The 20942-nt window shown below is 33.0% G+C and overlaps 1 protein-coding gene and 1 long non-coding RNA gene across 5 annotated transcripts in view; both read right to left on the bottom strand.

The window, feature by feature from the left end:
* The window catches only part of LOC135842319 (Ig-like and fibronectin type-III domain-containing protein 1), a 315844-nt gene that overhangs the window by 10733 nt on the left and 284169 nt on the right, over positions 1–20942 (bottom strand). For 2 of the 3 annotated variants that reach the window (XM_065359716.1, XM_065359715.1), the window contains 9 exons: positions 13208–13369; positions 12824–13047; positions 9378–9401; positions 8012–8235; positions 6888–7094; positions 6592–6799; positions 6369–6494; positions 2849–3185; positions 2593–2768 (listed from right to left, as the gene is read on the bottom strand). In XM_065359716.1, coding sequence (XP_065215788.1) covers positions 2593–2768; positions 2849–3185; positions 6369–6494; positions 6592–6799; positions 6888–7094; positions 8012–8235; positions 9378–9401; positions 12824–13047; positions 13208–13369 — 1688 coding nt within the window. The remainder of the gene's footprint in view (positions 1–2592; positions 2769–2848; positions 3186–6368; positions 6495–6591; positions 6800–6887; positions 7095–8011; positions 8236–9377; positions 9402–12823; positions 13048–13207; positions 13370–20942) is intronic. The other variant, XM_065359717.1, reaches the window with a different exon arrangement.
* LOC135842327 (uncharacterized) overlaps positions 1–20942 on the bottom strand; it is a 406653-nt gene that overhangs the window by 127669 nt on the left and 258042 nt on the right. The window lies entirely within an intron of this gene.

The raw sequence follows: 20942 nt of genomic DNA, 5'->3' as shown, positions 1-20942 counted from the left end.
AAAAATATTTCGCTAAAAAAATTTGATGAGATAATTTTATTGAAAAAAAAAAAAAAAAAAAAATAGAAAAGATGGAAAAAGATTAATTAGTTTTAGACGCTGAATCTCTCAATGAATTTTTCAATATTCAAAATCACCTATGGTACATTTGAATTTTCATGGAAAAATCAAAATTTGACGAAATCGAGATAAAAAGCTAAATTTTAGTCCACATCCTATTTTGGACCATTCAAATCAATTGGTGGTTGTTTTGGGACTTTTCGAAGTCTCCAGCGAATTTTTATGTTTTCCTGCGTTGAAAAAAAATGCTTAATTTAATTTTGGTTCCATTTACGATGATCTCTTCAAAACTGAACAGTTTAAAATTCTGCTAGAGGACTGAAGAGACTCCAAAAGGCCTTAAAACTACAGATCATTAATTGATTCGAGCCATCAAAAATAAGATATGGAAACCAGACTTGAATTTTATATAATTTTAATACTCTTTAAAGAAAATAGACCATGTTAATTCTCAAAAGTTTACTAAACATCAAAAATTGAAATATTCAACGTCTAAAATTTGGCTCGATTGGTCTATTTTTAAACGTCCTTTGAGTGAGGAAAGCCAAAGCAACGAAAATTTATCTTACAATTTATACTTGCAAACAAAAATGGAGTTTTTTTTTCAAGTTTTTAGGCTATTTTCACTTTTTTTTTTGTTTTTTTGAAAATATTTTTCGAAATGTTTTCAAATTCTTGATAATACTAGATGATTTATTTAATCTAGTTGTTCAAGTTTTAAATTTCATTTTAGGTACCTATTTTATCTTCATTCAAATTGTATAAGTTGTAACTCATGCTCTAATTTCAATTTTATTTAATTTAAATTTCAACTCAAATTCAGTCTTTAAAGAATAATTCAATCTTACTTCAATTCAATTTAATTCAATTTTTAAATAAAATCGTTTTAAAATTAATTTTGAACTAATTCGGTTCAATGTGACTTTATTTTCATTAATTTAAATTGATTCAAACTTCATTTAATTTTGTTTCATTTTCATTTTCATGCATTAATGCTCAATTCAATTTAATAATTCAATTTTATTTCAACCAACATTAATTTTAATTAATTTGAGGATTTAGATTTTTATTGTGTTTTAATATTCTATTTTCTATTCTGATTTAATTTTCATTCTGTTTCATTTTGATTTGATTTGCCTATAGTTTATTATAGTTTGAATAAATTTCAGTTTTGTTATTTTTACATTTCGACTTGATTCTAATTTAAATTCATTTCAAATCCAATTAAATTTTAATCTCAAATTTCATTTCAGTCACTTCTATTTCAATCTGCAGAATTTTATTTCATTTCAATTTCAATGTATGTATTTTTTTATTTGATTTAATTAGGTAGGTACCTACCTATATCTAATTTAAATTGTACGTATATTTTCTACCAATTTAATTTTATTCTGCCTATTTCTATTCAATTCAATTTTTCTATTATTTTATAGTACCAGGTTTAATTTATTTTTTCAATTCCCAGATATTCCAAAAAAAAAACAAATTCATTTTCCCAAATAGAAAGCCCTCGATTCGCCATTTTTCCCAAAAACCATAATTCCAAATGCATAAAAGTGAGAAGTTGCAGAAAATCGCTCATTTTGATCAAAATTTCCATAAAATCTTGAATTTTTTGGTCGCAGAAAATCAACTTTTTCTGTTTCTGTCAAAATCACAATTCTTTTTCAAAATCGTTAAAAAATCTTATCTGCTTTTCCTTCCTCAAAATTGCAACACAATAGTACAAAAAATCCTACCTTCTTCTAAAAACTGTAAAAAATAACAATTTGTTGTCAACATTGTCAATAACGTCTTTTTTAATTTTCATCAAAATAAAAAAAATCTCACCTCTGTTTAGCCAAAATAAAAAAAATCCAAATTTTGCAAAACTATTAAAGGTATTTTTTGGTCAAAATTGCTAAATATGAGTAAGCTTTGTTTTTCTCATAAAAATTGTTATCTAGAGTCTATTTTTAAATTTTTTTTTTAAATATCAAAAAGTCCCCTTTTTTTCTTATCAATATTCTCCCCCCAAAATTGCAACAGAAGTGCAAGTTGTCAATAAAGCCTTTTTTAAAAATCGAAATCACCTTAAAGTCTTATTTTAGTTATTTTTGGCAAAATTGCTGAAAACACTTTTTTTTTGGTCAACATTTGCAGAAAATCTCTCATTTTTAGTCAAAATTGCAAAAAAATCAGTTTTTTCATCGAAATAAGGTAACAAAAAAATCTCATTTCTTTTCAGCCAAATTTTTGAAAAAACTAAGTACATAAAAGGTCTTTTTTGATCAAAATTGCCAAATAAGCTTCATTTTTCTCTTTTTTTTTTTACAAAATTTGTAAGTACTTAATCTAGGTAAGTATTTAGGTACCTACTCAATTTCATTTTCATTAATTTTATTTCATTAACATTTAAATTTAATTTTAATTTAATTCAATTCAATGCAAATTCAATTTAGTTTTATTTTTATTCGATATCGATAATGATTCAGTTTAAATCATTTCCACAGAAAATCAAAAAATAATAAGAGAAAAACACTCGAGTTTTACCTGTTCAAGGGTGAGTGATATTTCATGCATAGTAGCGTTGGTAACTTGTTGATAGTGTACAACATAATCCTGCACGTCGCTTCCATCTTTGGGTGAACTCCACTCTAATGTAACACTGTTATTCTTCAGCTTGACAGCATGCAGCTCAGAAACAGGACCCGGCAATTGACCAGTGCCTGAAATCAACATAGATTCATATCAGTATTCGCCTTTTGGAAAAATAAAAAATGAAAATATATGCAGCAAGATTTATTACCTTCCTGGAAACACTGCACAATATTCCCAATAAAAGGAATACACGTATTAGGCGGTGATGCAGTCACAGTTTTCCCAATAACACCGGTACAAATGGGTAAACAATTCAAAGGCACTCCGCGTCTTTCGCAGCAGCTATTATGATTACGTCCACCGGCACCACAACGGATCAACTTATGGAACTCGTTGCCACAAATTCCAGCCAGAGATTTCAACTGAGACATGCTGGCATCGTATGAGCACAATGGTAGGCATACATCACTGAGACCCGAACTGACGCAGCATTCGGTCACATTGTAGATGATATTCGGTTGCTCTACTTCTTTGTTCACCAAATCCTACCGATAAATAATACGAACATGGTTTTTTTAAAAAAAAGCTGACATTACACATAAGTACAATATACTATAACTACCTATGCTTATGATGAAGAGACCGAAAGTTGTGCTAGCTGCTAACCTTGCACACGTCCCCGCAAATGGGACGTTAAAATATATGAAGAATTAGCATGAAATTTTCATATTTTATTACACGCGAATTGAAAAAAAAAAAAAGGTTATAGCAGTTAGTACATCGCATAAAACGATTTCTCGCGCGGTAAAATATGCTTAAACCTTTTTGCGCCTCGTATACAATACAATGTATTTATGTAGATAGGTGTAGTTTATCAACAGAACAATGTACAGGGTGTTTCATAAGTGATGAACTTCCTTTAGCTTAATGAATAGGAAAACCACTTTAAATGAACTTTATATTATTTACAATCTTTGGTAAACACTGAAAATTTCTATGCTTGAAACAAAACGATGGATCGATTAGCGTTTACTTAAGGGTCCTAATTTGTTGCTCTTGAGACGGTTTGGGCAATTTGGATCATTAATTGACTAGGTATTTATTCTTTGAATTGAAAGTTTAATTTCATTCAATTTTTAACACGGATGAAAAGATGAAAGATGAAGCTTCCAAAAAATTTATAAAGCTTCAAAGTTGAGCTTTTCAAAATTTTTTAATGAGGTGAATTGAGAAAGAAACTGGAAACTCACAAGCACAACGAAAAAAATGAAAATAAAAAAGTGAAAAAAGGAGAAAAATAAATTGAAAAATTGAAAAATAACTGAAACTGAACGAAATGACTTTTGCACGAACTCACGAAGTTCAAAGAAATGACAAATAAACCTTACCTTTTGCCTATAGCTTTTAGCTTTTCAATCATGCAGCTTTGGCTGGCTTTTGGCTTTCAAAAAACCCAAAAAATCATCGACTTTCGGCTAGCTCTCAATTCCCGATTTTTAAATTTGTTTAAGTTTGTACTACTAAATTAATTTGATTTTTTTCCTAATTTAATTTCCAGTGAAGAACATATTAAGAATGAATTAATTTTAAAAAAATTAAATAAGCGTACATAAATTCTCAAAATGAATTAAAATTAAATTAATTTGCAAATAAAACAAATTAATTTTGAAATAAGAATTTGATATTGATGAAAATTGGTAAAATGGTTGAAAAATTAGATCAAATTGAAAAAGTAAAATTGAATTGAATAAGTTGAAAAGTTAAATTAAAATGATGAATGAAAAATGAAAATGAAATTGAAAATAATGAATAAAAATGTACTTAATGATTTTCAACAAATTCAGTGCAATCTAAGCCAAATTTCATTTTTATTTGTAATTATAATTAATTTTAAATTTCAAATTAGGCAGGTTAAGTCAAATTCCACTCTAAATATTAATTTAATTTTCATTTCCCATAATCTAATTCAATTTTTAATTTCAACATAAGACATTTTCCTTTTCATCTACTAGTTAATTTCATTCTATCTTTAAATCAGGTAATTTAATTTCATTGACTAAAGCTTTTATTCTTTGAATTAATGATTCATTTTCTATTCATTAATTTGACCTAAATTTAAAAATAATTTGAACATCATTGGGTAATATTAACTTTTAAATTGACGAATTTAATTAAGTTTTAGTTTAATTTTCAAATTAATAATTCTTCTACCTACAATTTTTGAAATTGGGTGATGGGAAGGAGAAGCACAGGTGGATTAATTTTTTTTTGCTTCTAAACCATGTTCGAGGGTATTTACTGGAGGTGACTGTAGGAAGTGAGGGGAGGGGGTGAGAACAATAAAATCGAAAAAATGAAATGAGCTGATATTCAAACTAAAACTTCAATTTAAGAAACAATAATTCAGAGATTTTTCTTTGGAAATTGGTTTGTTGAAAAAAGGATGAAAAGGGGCTTTCATTTGTATGTAGGTAATTTTTCGAATTTTAAAACAGAATTGTTTTCAATATTTTTACATCTATGAAATGTATCTGAAGAGTGATATTCCAAAACTCGCTTTGTCCATTTTTATCAAAGTTAGGTTTTCAGTGGTACCTGGTAGATGAAGTATTAACTCACATTCCTACATCATCAACCTACCAAAATGAGGTGTTAAACTCACCTAAATAGCTAATTCACTAAAAATTAAAAAAAAAATAATGTTCCAAAACGCGCTTTGTCCATTTTTATTGAAATTTTTTTCAGCAGTATTCAGTGGATGAAATGTATACCTACACTCCTACATCATAAATCCACCCAAATAAAGTGCTAAACTCGCCTAAAAAGCCAATTTACCCGTTTAAAGGGAAACTGTTTTTCCTCTCTCCTGAAAAGTTGTGAAAATGGACAAAGCGAGTTTTGGAATATCACTCTTCACTATTCATCAAAAAACATAAAAAGTTGAGCTTTTTTCTTTCTCAAAGATTGGTTTTGAGCTTTTAAAATTTCAATTACTGATTTTTAATTTCATAATTTTCGCTGATAATATTTTCATAACCATAATAATTAATAATAATAATAATAATGATGAGAAAAATTTGAATTTTTAGAATAGGTACCAAAATTAATTTTCTACGTATCCGATCAACGGAGAGGGACTGAGGGACGGGGGGGGGGGTTAATATTTCACTAGAAGGGTATACATTTTACCACACTGTTTTGAGGCCCGAACACAAGTCTTAGACCACTCTTGAATGGCTATTTTTGTCTTCATTATTTTTTGTGAGAAGAAAATGATTCCTCCTGGCGCAGAACTCCATTTACTTATTTTGTTTGATTTAAAAGTTTCGAATGACAAATTACCCACTTTTAACCAAAACAGATCGAGCAAATAAATAGACGAGTGAATAAAAATAATTTTTTCAAGGTCCGAACACCTTATTTTTCAAAATCAATCGAGATAAAGATCAAAAACAATAAATTTTTCTCTCATCAAAAATCACTCTACAAGTAAAAAAAAAAACCGAAGGCACAATTTTGTGAATCACTTGACAAAAATTTAAAAAAACAACGTTTGCTCAATTTTTTTGAAATCTGAGTTCGAAACCTTAAGACAAACATCTAAATTAACTCGTAATCAAAACAAATCCCCAATTCCTTATCAACTCAAACGAGTCTCGTTACTTTCGAAACACCCGGTTATTCTGCATAATATTTATACGAATAAATACACAAAAAAATAATCTCACCACGCTCAGAGTGCGGAAAACAATACGTTGAGACGGTTCGCCTGGTCCATGCGAGTTTCCAGCTTCGACGTACACCTCGTATATGGAATCTTGGTGTAATTTTTCCAAAACATACGGCGAGTTTACCTATAGAAATAAGAATCAGATACACGTAAATGAGTAAATATTTAACCAAGAGGATACAAACACACCTTGGACATACTAATAGATCTGAATTCGATACCTTTCGAGCAACGTTGTATATATCATCGACTTCTCTATAGTAGACGTTATAATGAGTAATGGTTTCATTGAGCGTTTTGGGTGGATCCCAGTGTACGATGGCGAAATTAATATCGATATTGGTAACTTTAACGTGGGTCGGAGCAGTAGGTACGACACCGTATCCTCTCATCAGGCAATTTGTATAATCACCCATGTATCTTAGACACCTTTACATATACGTATAAGAACACAGATAAGAAAAATGAAACCTCGATCGTCATCTCATCAACATACCCTATTGATATCGCAACTTACTTGAAATAACTATAATCAATCTGGGTTAGATTACCAGAACACAGTTCTTGGCACAGGGCAGGAATACCACGAGCTTTACAACACGGCGTATGATCGATACCATTGGTAAGACAGCTGTACGTATGGGAAGCCCATGGCGCGCAAATCATCAAATCAGTCACTTCGGTGGCGTCGGACTGAGCCGGATCGCATAGTTTATTCAGGCACCTGTGCGTGATATAAAAGTCGTATTAAAACAAAATGAAAGATACAAATACGATGAAGGCGGAGAGGTACCTAGTTTATGTACTTTTCTACACGTATGGGTCTATAGGTAACATTAATAGCACGAATTAGGCAAGAAAACATCTTTTTTGTATCTACAAAGGTTGGTAGGTGGAAATTGACTAACGATCCACGCGATACTCCTATTCCACGAAGTAGTTTCGTCAAGTCACGCTAGCTTATACAGGGTACAAATTGTTTTTTTCTTTTTTTTTTTAATTTTTTTAAATGGATTTTCTGACATTGGGCAAGAATTTTGAATATTTACATATGTACAGGGTGTTCAGAGTAGAAGCAACGATTTTCCAACTAAAATTCTGAGAACTCGTGTTACATCTGTGTACCTATTTGGTTGCCATTTTTTTTTTTTTAGATTTTAAGGGTAACACGATTGTTCAAATTTATTAAGTGTATTTCTAAACTCGATAGTTTTTTGAAGGAGAGGAGGGGGCACAAAACTCTCAATTTCGATAATATTTCAAAAGTGAAATAATACATTGATGATTGTTGTACCCTAAACAGACACAGAAACACAAGCATTATCTCCAGCCAGCAAAAGTGCAGTTTTAAAGACGTTAAACTTGGTCGCGATTTTCAGTGTCAACTTTTTACTTTCAGTTTCAACGAACGTAATTGTGTTAAAATATGACACGTTTAAAACGTTACCATTATTTACAAAGGTCTAGGTACCTACTACAAGTTTCCCACCTTGAAAATTAACCCTTTGGTCGTGAATTTTGCACGTGTGTTTCTTTTCACTCGAACAGCAGGGCAGTAGGGGCACAAAACGTGTACTTGAGACTTTGTAAGTCGTAGGTGTAATCAGACGAGAAATGTTAATTTTTAGAGAATATACGTACGTGTTATGGGTAATTCCTTTTTTAACGCAACAGCTTTTAATGTCGGGTAATGGCGGTGGCTTTGAATTACCGGTCGTCTTCATTTTACCAGCTGGCAGGGTTACTGAACGAACCGCGTAAGAAGCTAGACTGGATCCGTGCGAGTTGCTGGCTGTGACAGTGATTTCGTACATCGTGTATGGGGTTAGATTACGAATCTGGACGTTTTGAACGGTTTCTTCGACCTGTCGAACGAACGAGTGGTTTAATAAAAATGGAATAATTTGCACCAATTACTGATCAAGATAATATATAAATAATATTATGTAGGTAAGTACCTAGAACAAGCATGTTCCATGTGCAAAAATTCAGAAACAAAACAACTACGTAAGTGCATATTTAGCCGGAGCGAATGGAGGGCGAAAGCTTTCAAAAATGTTTAATTCCAGTTCCAAAAAAGTCGACAAAATAGCTTCTTCATTAGGCCTAAAAATTTCTAATTTTCAAAATTTGTCAATTTAGTCAAAATTTGCTGACTTTGCCGAAATTTTTGGAATTTTTTTCAAAACTTGATAACGGGGGAGGGGATGGTAAGGTGGTCTAACACTCCCCCTTCATAGTTTATCCCTGGTGCGAAGGTGCCAATAATACACTGGGAGCCACTTCACACCCTTAACTACTGCATTTGTTTGGTTTCTGTTTTGATTTTCAAATCGCCAAGAACAGAATATTTTACCATAATAAAAACACTGGAAAATAATCCAATTTTTTACTTGCATTTGTTCATACGAGTGTATGTTTTATCCATCTAATATCATTTATGATTTTTCCAAAAAAAAAAAACTGTTTCATGCAATTTTCCTCTTTTCTCCCATTGTTTGGGCTTACATATTGAAATTGTTGACAATATTATTTTTGTCAGCTCAAGAAGCACAATCTTTTCAATTTTTCTATACGTACTCGCTCCCTCCTGATAAAAAATAAAATTCATACCGCAATTCTCTGATCATTTTTCAGCAGAGCAATCGAAGGAAAGGGAAACGAGATTCGGAGCATCTTTTTAGAAAATATAGAATCGAAGTCGAACTTGGTCTAAAAATACTGTCGAAATTCACGATTTTTAAAAATTTTGAAATAGGCAAGTACATATTGTGTAGATCTCAAAACGACAGGAAAATTGAGAAAAAAATCTTCAAGATCATTGAAGCAGTCGAATCGAATTTTTCAGCTAATTTTTACAATTTTAAAAACAACCGGATTCCAAAAAATAGCGATTAGGTGCATTTTATTGAAAACGTGCTTCGAATTTCAGTTCGTTTTTCATTCATCAAATCAAAAATGCATTTTCAAAACGATGGGAAAATTTAAAAATTAGACAACTACTTACCTTATACACCACCCAAAAGATAGGCTGCAAATTTGCAAAATCAACGAGTTTAGTAAAATTTTTACAAAATTTTTTACATAAAAAATCGTTATAACTTTCAACTCGACCAGGTTACACTAATCGTAGTCCAAGCTCAATGTAGTACACTTCTAGATTGCGTCCATGACGGAAAAAAATCGAAAGTGCGGCCTGACTTTAGGACCACCCTGTATAATGTTTGACTGAATTTTCAATTTAGTTTTATTTTGGAAACTTGAAAGAAAAATAAATCCAAAAGCTTGAATTTTGAGACTGGATTTTAAAAATATCGATGGACTGATAACACTGGCTGCTTCAATTCGAAAAACAGTAGGTAGTTAGGTACCTAAAAATGATATTTGGCAGTGAGAATAAACTACGTATATTTGTACATTCAGTATGACACAAAAGTAGTGCTTGGTGGCTTTTATTTCCAAGCGGAAAGAGCTGGCGAGATGAATGAAGCGCGGCGTTGAGTAGGGAAAAATAAGGGCTTTCAAAAGCGACCTTGAAAATTTCAGGCCCATGCACAGGGTGTCCACAAATTGAAAAACCGGGTTGGTCAAAAAATTCAAACTGGTTTTTACTGGCGCAATGTATTCTACACACATAAGGTGACAAAAACGTGATATGAATTTTTTGAAACTAGTTCATTAATTTGCAACCAGTTAACAAAAAATACCCAAAAATTGTAGATAGGGAAAAAAGCTCGACACAGAAGTTGTAGAGCGGGAAAAATTACACAATTCTGTTCAATCATATTTTGAAATTGGTTCATTAGTTCGCATTTAGCAACCAGTTTTTGACAATCTCCTAAAAATTGGAGATAGAGAGAAAAGTTTGAAACAGAATTTGCAGAGTGTCGAAAATTGAACTATTTTCGCTAATCAGATTTTGAAACCGGTTCATTAATTCGCGGCCAGCCATCGAAACGTTACCTGGTTGCGAATTAGTGAACCGGTTTCAAAATCCGATCAGCGAAAATGGTTCCATTTTTCATGCTCATACAACGTTTTGTTTCAAGCTGTTTTCTCTCTCTCCAGTTTTTAGGCGATTGTCAAAAACTGGTTGCTAAATGCGAACCAATGAACCGGTTTCAAAATGTGATTGAACAGAATTGTGTAGATACCTAATTTTTCATGCCCTACAACTTCTGTTTCAAGCTTTTTTTTCGATCTACAATTTTAGGTTATTTTTGATAACTGGTTGCGAATTAGTGAACCGGTTTCAAAATCCGATCAGCTAAAATGGTTCAATTTTTCACGCTCTACAACTTTTGTTTCAAGCTTTTTTCTTTATCTACAATTTTTAGGTGATTGTCAAAAACTGGTTGCTAAATGCGAACCAATGAACCGGTTTCAAAATCTGATTAAACAGAATTGTGTAGACAATTTTTCAAGCCTTACAACTTTTGTTTCAAGCTTTCTTCTCTATCTACAATTTTAGGTAATTTTTGATAACTGGTTGCGAATTAGTGAACCGGTTTCAAAATCCGATCAGCGAAAATGGTTCAATTTTTCACGCTCTGCAACTTTTGTTTTAAGATTTTTTCTCTATCTGCAATTTTTAGGCAATTTTTCAAAAACTGGTTGCTGAATGCGAACCAATGATCCGGTTTCAGAATGTGATTGAACAGAATTTTGTGGATAATTTTTCAAGCCCTACAACAAACTTTTGTTTCAACCTTTTTTCTCTATCTACAATTTTTTGGTATTTTTTGTTATCTAGGTAACTATGGTCGCAAATTAATGAACCAGTTTCAAAAAATTCATATCACGTTTTTTGTCACCTTAGTGTGTAGAATACATTGCGCCAGTAAAAACCAGTTTGAATTTTTTGACCAAACCGGTTTTTCAATTTGTGGACACCCTGTGCATGGGCCTGAAATTTTTCAAAGTCGCTTTTGAAAGCCCATATTTTTCCCTACTCAACGCCGCTTCATTCATCTCGCTAGCTCTTTCCACGTGGAAATAAAAGCTACCGAGCACTACTTTTGTATCATACTGTATATTGAGTTTGTCAACTCCAATTGTGATTGTCTCACAACCATAGATCCTGATTTGGGTCTGAAAACACCCACTGTTTGAAATAGAGTCTGTCTCAACCCCAGGTCCTTACTTGGGTTTGAACACACCCACTGTTTACTCTCTAAATTTAAAGCAGTCAAATTTCACTGCTTAGCAGTCACGACATTTTGCCTTTTTAAAGCAGTAGTTTTTTTTACTGCAAAACAGTGAAAAATTACTGAATTGCTCAGTCAAAATGATTTTTTACTGACCAATTCAGTAATTTTTCACTGTTTTGCAGTAAAAAAAAACTACTGCTTTAAAAAGGCAAAATGTCGTGACTGCTAAGCAGTGAAATTGACTGTTTCAAATTTAGAGAGTAAAATAGTGTCTGTCTCAACCACTGGTGTTTTCGATTTTGAATGATTGATTTTGGCCAGAAAGTGGAGCAGGTTTTCGTTGGTTTTTATTTTTTTCAATTTTTTTTTTTTCAAAATTAGGGTGCTGCAGACTTGATCTTTTTTCGTTCAGATGGTTTTATCCTTTTGAAGTATTTGGACACCTCATGCTAAAATGAGGTAAAAAAGAATCATCTTTGTACTTGTGTTTTTTCTTTTTTTTTTCAATTTCTGAATCATAAGGTGCCTACACCTACAACTTTTAAAATGATCATGAGAAATTGAGCTTCATCTTGAAAGTAGATACAATTTTTTGGTTTTAAAATTTCAATTGTGTACTCATTTTAAATTTCCAATTATTATTTTTTTTTCAAATTTAATTTTGATTTTTTTTGTATGTATTTCCCAAAATTTGAGGAGCTGGAAGAAGTAAATACTGCGATAGGTTAGAACGGTACGAGTTTCAAAAAATAACTCCTCCTGGCGCAGAACTTAATTTCCCAATTTCGTACGACTATGGATTAGAAACACTGTAAAAATCCCAGAATTCATTTTTATCAATTTTTTAAGAGGATATTTCCAAAACCTGGAGTCAACTAGGGAGAGGAGGTGTGAAAATACTGCACCAAAAGATGACGCTTCCCACTATAACACGTTTTGAGACCTGTAAACAAGTGTTCCCAGCAGCCTTGTAAGAAAAATGGCCCCTCCTGGCGCAGAACTCCATTCACCAATTTCACGTAATTATGGATTAGAAACAATGAAAAAATTACAAAATATTGAAACATTTTTTTAAAGTGAGGTATTGCCAAAAATTTGAAACCAATTAGGGAGGGGAAAGGTAAAATAGCGCACCAAAAGGTGACACTTTTCACCACACTGTTTTCAAATTGAAGGCAACCAACCATTGTAGGGAAAAAATAGGCCCTCCTGGCGCAGAACTCCACTCATCAATTTTGTTTCTTATGCATTTAAATAGTCGAGTGTATACGTACAATAAAATAAGTATCCAATCGACACTCACCTTAACTTGAACACTATGAGGAGTAACGATAATCCAGCTGCTATTCTGATCCTCGATATTTTTACTAAATGGCGGATTATTGTCGAAAGACCTGAGCATGGATACATTGACCGCGTACTCGGATATACTAGCCGAATTTCTCGCCGGTTTGTCCCACGTAACGTTCAGCATCGTATCCGAGACCACGTCCACTTGAACGCCTTCCGGGGTACTTGGTAACAATTCTATAACACGGAATTGCTTTTTAGTTCGAAGCAAGTTTTGCGAATGCGAATACCAAAACAGAAGACGAAACTTTTCGATAAACGGTTTCGTTGTCGTCCAACGTCTCTAACAAAGATTCAGGGCGTAAAAAAAAATATGTACGTCTTATACTCTTCTTACCTATTCCTTCAACTATACAAGCTAAAGTTTGCTCCGTGTAGGCTGAACATGAGAAATGGGTTTTAATGTTATCTGTGATCATGGTGTATTCTCCGCGACAGACGTCTTGACAGATATCTGGAACTCCTTCTTGGACGCAACAAGGAACGTGGTTTCTTCCATCTGTAGAAAAAAAAATGTATGAAATCAGACTCGATGTCATGCGACATATTTAAGCTAACAATTGTAGCTTATCGAACACCCTGTAGAGCATAATTTTCACCCCAGAACAAAGAATAATTAAAAACTTGCTAATTTGGTTGAAGGGGTTTTTCGATAAAATTCCATCTCACACGCTGACTCGTTAACTTTTTCATTAAGTTATCTGTTCGCGTTCAGCTTCCAGCCATTCTCTCATTAATAGTATCGACGACGACTTTTTCAAAATACGAGTACCAAAATTATCATTCGCTCACGCGTACCGTACATCGCCAAAGCTTTTTCCTAATCGTGTTTTTCGAATATCATTATACGTTTTACTTCCCTTCCCTTTCATTTGTCCTTCTGCATCTGCTCGACCCACCACACCGAACTCGCAGCTTTGCGCCGGTAATTTTACTTTTTAAACGTGTGGTAGACAGAAACGTACATACAACAAGGAGGAGAGGATTATTTGTGCTGAAATTTCGTTCGTTTTACTCGTACTCGTACCTACGTAGTACTTGTTGGGTCCCCGAGCTCGATTTGTATAAAGATGCTCATTAGCGTGGAAATGGTATTGTTTATGTTAATTTTATCCTATAGGTACTCTTTGTATTTTAATATCGAATCAAAGTCAAAAGGGTAAAAAGCTTGTTTATTTTTGTCGACTGTTTTACGCGCTGCCACTTCTTTCAAACGGTATATACCTACTCTTTATATTGGAAATGGTACGAGAGTTGGGTACTCTGGTGGAATGAAATTATTCGCTCGCTTAGTTTTACGTCTCTAGTTTTTCTACCTACGGATATACTCGTAGGTAGGTACCAACGAGTAAATTCTAGGTACTTGTTTCTTGTCGTCGACGTCGTTGCTGTTTTCGTTTGTCGAGTAATTACGAAATTCTCTTCTCGCGTTATGAAAATATTGAATTGGTTTAATAGCTTCTTTTAGACCACAATCCATACACGAAAAAGTGCTCTAGAAGTTGATTTTGTATTTTTTTTTCGGGAACCAAAAAAACGCGCTGCCAAAATGAAGGTACTATGTGCCCCATTCAGAAAAGTGCAATTTTGAAATTTTTCCCTTGCACAAATGGGGGGTGGACCCTCAAAAAGGTGATTTTGGGGACATGGTCGGAACCACAAAAACTCGACGGGGTTGTGTTGGGGGACTTCTCCCGATACCAAATATGTGATTTTTTTCCGTGGCACCCTGCACAACTGCATACTGTGGCACTTTTAATGCGATTTTTATGCATTTTTGGCCGATTTCGATGATAAAACGGCTCTGATGACCAGAGTATGGCCTGAAACCAATGGATTCTTGGACGTGTGTTGACCGGGGATATTTGAAGCCCAACTACGCAAACACGGTGAAAAAATACTTGCACAACGCGATTTTATGTGCACTAATAGGTTTGTTACCACTCCCCTCCCCCCGGTATTCAATAATGCATTGTCTATTTGATAATATCGATGCGACCCATCAAAGTGATATGAAATTTCGCGCTGAACTCAAAAATCGTAATCATTTTCAATTCTGACCCCCCCCCCCGCGGTGGAGTTTTGACTCCCAAACTGAATATAACGACGATATTAAACAAGTTTACCACATTACACGTCGATACTGAGGATTTATGTGTACGCAATAAGAATTATTTCTCATATTCGTTTCTGGGAATATTTTTGCTTCAAAAGTTTTCATTCAATCTGCACCCCCTCCCCTCCCCTTCCAAGACTATGTTTGAACATGGATTTGAAAACTTGATAATGACCTATTAAAGTGGTATAAAATTTCGCGCTGAGCTCGAAAATTGCATTCATTTTTCATTTGCACCCCCTCGGTGGAGTTTTGCCCCCCGCCGACCATAAATCTAACTACGAAAATGAATACGTTGCACATTACGTGTCTGTATAAATGAGGATTTATGTGTAGGTACGTATTTCAAATGATTCTCACATTTGTTATCTGGGCATGTTTCTGTTTCAAAATTTCTCATCCTATCTCCGTCCCCCTACCTTATGGGTTTGAAAACTTGACGCGACCCGTCAAAATGATATAAAATTTAGCGCTGATCTCGAAAATCTCATTCGTTTTTTATTTTGACTCCTCCCGCCTCTCCCTACAGTCGATCGATTGTTGTTTCTCATGACTGAATCGAAGTTTGGATACGACGAAGCTCGAGAAAACATTTTCGTGTATTTCTGTTGTTTTTAAAACACCCACAAATAAATGAAAAATGGAACAACATCAAAAGATACAAAAAAGGTATGAAAAACGAGAAAAAAATATAAACAAACCAAAAAAAGGAATGTAAATGAAGAATACAAAAAATGCATGCAAAAAAAATGAAAGATGAAAAAAATATAGGCAAACAAGAAAAATGGAACAACATCAAAAGATTGTTCCATTTTTCTTGTTCACCTATATTTTTTTCATCTTTCATTTTTTTTGCTTGCATTTTTTGTACTTACCTATTTTTCATTTAGGTTCCTTTTTTTGGTTTGTTTATATTTTTTTCTCGTTTTTCATTCCTATTTTGTATCTTTTGATGTTGTTCCATTTTTCTTGCTTACCTATATTTTTTTCATCTTTCATTTTTTTTGCATGCATTTTTTGTATTTTTCATTTACATTCCTTTTTTTGGTTTGTTTATATTTTTTTCTCGTTTTTCATACCTATTTTGTATCTTTTGATGCTGTTCCATTTTTCTTGTTTGTCTATATTTTTTTCATCTTTCATTTTTTTTGCTTGCATTTTTTGTATTTTTCATTTACGTTCCTTTTTTTGGTTTGTTTATATTTTTTTTTTCGTTTTTCATACCTATTTTGTATCTTTTGATGTTGTTCCATTTTTCTTGTTTGTATTATTTTTTCGTTATTCTTTTTTTCTTATTTCATCTGATTTATTTTCATGTATTTCACGTTCTTATTTTTCTGTTTTTTTTTTTTTTTTTTTTTTTTTTCATTTCATCTCCTTTTTTTCATTTACATTTTTTGTATCTGTCATTGTTGTTCCATTTTTCTTGTTTGTATTTTTTTCTCATTTTTTCTTTTTTTCTTATTTCATTATCTGATTTGTTTTTATTTTTTGTTTCAATTTTCTCATTTCATTGAATGTTTTTCTCGTTCTTATTTTTGTGTTTTTTTTTTATTTCGTCTCCTTTTTTTCTTTTTTCTTTTTTGTATTTTCCATTTTTCTGTTTTTTCTTTCATTTTTGTATTTTTTTCCACTAATATTTTTTTTATAAATCCTCATGTACAGACACGTAATGTGCAACGTTTTCATTTTCGTAGTTAGATTTATGGTCAGCGGGGGGCAAAACTCCACCGAGGGGGTGCAAATGAAAAATGAATGCAATTTTCGAGCTCAGCGCGAAATTTTATACCACTTTAATAGGTCATTATCAAGTTTTCAAATCCATGTTCAAACATAGTCTTGGAAGGGGAGGGGAGGGGGTGCAGATTGAATGAAAACTTTTGAAGCAAAAATATTCCCAGAAACGAATATGAGAAATAATTCTTATTGCGTACACATAAATCCTCAGTATCGACGTGTAATGTGGTAAACTTGTTTAATATCGTCGTTATATTCAGTTTGGGAGTCAAAACTCCACCGCGGGGGGGGGGGGGGGCTCAGAATTGAAAATGATTACGATTTTTGAGTTCAGCGCGAAATTTCATATCACTTTGATGGGTCGCATCGATATTATCAAATAGACAATGCATTATTGAATACCGGGGGGAGGGGAGTGGTAACAAACCTATTAGTGCACATAAAATCGCGTTGTGCAAGTATTTTTTCACCGTGTTTGCGTAGTTGGGCTTCAAATATCCCCGGTCAACACACGTCCAAGAATCCATTGGTTTCAGGCCATACTCTGGTCATCAGAGCCGTTTTATCATCGAAATCGGCCAAAAATGCATAAAAATCGCATTAAAAGTGCCACAGTATGCAGTTGTGCAGGGTGCCACGGAAAAAAATCACATATTTGGTATCGGGAGAAGTCCCCCAACACAACCCCGTCGAGTTTTTGTGGTTCCGACCATGTCCCCAAAATCACCTTTTTGAGGGTCCACCCCCCATTTGTGCAAGGGAAAAATTTCAAAATTGCACTTTTCTGAATGGGGCACATAGTACCTTCATTTTGGCAGCGCGTTTTTTTGGTTCCCGAAAAAAAAAATACAAAATCAACTTCTAGAGCACTTTTTCGTGAATGGATTGTGGTCTATTTGTACATAAATTGAAAAACGTTGGTAAACAACTGGCGTTTTATTTTTGAAGTTTGGTACGAAGGTCTTCGAAACTTGCAGTACGTTCACACACATCAGTTGGTTTTTTTTTTATTGATTTGTTTTGAGAAATTCACCTATAATTATTGAACGATTGAAAAGGTGGTTTGCTTGATAGCCATTTAGGTGCTAAGCACAGCATTTTTAAATGATAGAAAAAGGTGTTGCCACGATATTGAAAGGTGTTCCTCGATAAATTTTCTCTATGAGATAAGCCGGCCTTTTTTGGTCACTTCTTTTTTTAGGGGCCCACCGATTCCCAAAAGTTGTGAGCCAATAATTATTTATATCCCCTCCCAACCCCAAACATTAAAAAAAATTGATTTTCGGGTATAAAAAGTCCTCTTTTGGTTCCAAAAATTCAAACAAAACTCCTACTTTTTGCCAAATTTTCTTATACGTAAAAATGTGTTTTCTATTTGCCAAATTTACCCCAAGTCAAAAAGTGTCAATTTTTGGAAAATGTGTCAAAAAAATTAATTTTTTGGGAAAAATGTCAGAAATCGTCAATTATTGGCAAAACAGTCAAGAAGTGCCCATTTTCATCAAAATTTTCAAAAAGTGTCCATTTCTGGTAAAATTATCAAAGTGGGCCAATTAATTCCAAAATTGTCATGAAGTCCTGTTCTAGCCAAGATTGCTCAAAAAAATCCTGTTTTTACTGAAATTGTCAAAAAATTTTCGTTTTTTAATCAAAATTATCAGAGAGAGACAATTTTTAGCGAGTAGGCGAAAAATTCAGGTACTTATAGTGTTTTTTTTGTCAACATTTGCAGGAAGTACCTAGTTTTTTGATAAAATTGTCAAATGATTATCGTAATTTTTGTTTACCACAATTTTGACATTATTGCGTTGTGTAGTGTTTTGAAGAGAGGAAGGGGAAGGGGAGAGGAGCACCAATTTATGGACTCTGTACGCCACCTTCTCATCAAACAAGTCTACAGAAAATTTCACACTGTTGGAATTTTGAATCTGAAAGTGTGGCAGTTTTTTTTTGCAAAATGTCGATTTCAAGTCATATTTTCAGCAATTCATCAGTTTTTTTGTGCAATTTGGGCTGAGTTTTGATCAATTTTTGGTCATTTTTGATAGCCTAAGATTTTATGCAATTTTTCCTAAATTTGGACCAATTTTATTGCTGTTATATTAGTATGTTGTATTTCAATTTTTCATTTTTCTGATTTTTTGAACAAATTTTTGATTTTTTCTATTAAATGAGCTTTTTAAAAAACTTTCAAGTGTGTTTCGAGCAAAATTCATGACTTTTTCATGACTTTTTATGACCAATGTTACAAAAATTTACGTGTCGTTATAATAATGCCACATTCCTCTTGGAATATGGTTGTCTCCTCTCGGGGGTTTTTTTTTTTTTGAATATACTCCCCAATCTTCTTTGGTTTTGGAATCCGTACCCCTATCAGCCTAAGATTCGGAATGTCGAATAGCATGAGCTGCCACGAATGCTGCACCATACCCACATGTAGCTCAAACATCCTCTTGGATAACTAACTGAGTTCTATGACCTACGTGATAGTTTCTCTGTGGTGAGAGTCAGAGTTCTAATCACACTGTTATCCTATGTACAATAATTTTTCAAATCCAACCATTAGCGGTGAAATTATGTTAATGTGTACACATCAAAAGAGATCTATTGATAGGATCGATGAACACAAAGTAATCAGGAGATGAGACATAATCAGTTAGTATATCATGTAGATCAGTAAATTTCTTTGTTGAAACATATGGAGGGGCATATGTTATATACAACTGTGCCTATCATGTTTATGCGTTACTATTCGGTTATTGACTAGTGGTAACACTGTGTATGTCCTTGAGTGGCAGAGCCTAAAGCGTACAAGTATGGAAATACATAATGCCCCTCTGGGCATGCACAACGTTATGCGTAATACACATGCGCATAGTTTGTGATATGGCGCTGTTTGCGATGTCAAATGGGCAGTCGGAACCTGTGTGTGCAACCACAGACAGCGCATGCGTATAACGCATAACATTTTGCTTGCCCAGAGGGGCATATCTATTTCCATACTTGTATTTTAGAGCTTTAGCAGAGCCATCAGGATTTCAACAATTTTTATGCAGTTTGCTAAATTTTGCTTAATTTCACAAATTATCGAGATTTCAATGTTTTTTACGTGTTTTTATGTCCTTTTTGAACACATTTCAATCATTTTTTCCAATTTTAGCAAAATTTCACCAATTTTTGATTATTTTAAATGATTTTAACGTTTTTATGCGGCATGCTTTTCATGACGTTGGGTATGCAAATTTTGCAGAAATTTCATCAGTTATTGGGCATTTCAGATGATTGACTAGTAAATGATAATTTGAAAAAAATGTTTCACTTAATGTGATTTTTCACATGTTTCAAAGCAGAAATATTCTGCGTAGTTTTCACTTTTCATCAAATTTTGTTGAAATTCCATGAGTTTTTGGTCATTTTCAGTGTCTAGCTTTAATGCTTTTCAACTTTTCAACTTTTCAACTGGTCATTTGTAGTTTTTTCTCAACTTTTCCAAATTTTCTTGGAATTTCATCATTTTTTGGTAATTTTCAATTATTTTGAAAACTTTCAAGCGATTTCAACTAATCTATGTTTTTGCAAAATTTTTCTCATTTCAAAGTCCTTCTCATAAAATTTTTCTCTGTTCAGGATGTCTAACAAAACTCTCAGACTAAAAATCATGACTTTTTTATGACCTATTTTTCACATTTTTACCTTATGAAAATACCCCTCTCTTCCCCCCAAAAATCAAATGACTTGAAACTGAGAGGATTTTTTTTTTAAATTTGTAGGTAAGTATAGGAACTAATATGTTGTATTTCAGTTTTTCATTTTTCTGATTTTTTGAATAAATTTTTGATTTTTTTCATTTTATGCGATTTTAAAAAACATTCAAGCGTGTTTCAAGCAAAATTCATGACTTTTCATAACTTTCATGACCACCTACCAAAATTCACGACTTTTTCATGAGGAGAAGGAGAAGTTCAGGGTTCAAAATTCTAAAAAATACAACATGGAGTCAAAATAATATGACTCTTCCAGGGAGCTGAGATTTGATTTTGAGGAGAACAGTTGACAAAATCAAAATCAGAGTCTTTGAAAAAAAAAACACACACACACACACAAAATTGGAATTTATATGCTTGAATTTTTTAAAAACCCTACGGGGGGCATATGTGATATACTACCATGCCTAAACTGTCTATGTGAGGGATATTATGGAGACACAGGTTGGTAACAC

Source organism: Planococcus citri, chromosome 4 (genome assembly GCF_950023065.1).
Source record: "Planococcus citri chromosome 4, ihPlaCitr1.1, whole genome shotgun sequence".
NCBI lineage: Eukaryota > Metazoa > Arthropoda > Insecta > Hemiptera > Pseudococcidae > Planococcus > Planococcus citri.
This window is presented reverse-complemented; position numbering and strand designations above follow the sequence as displayed.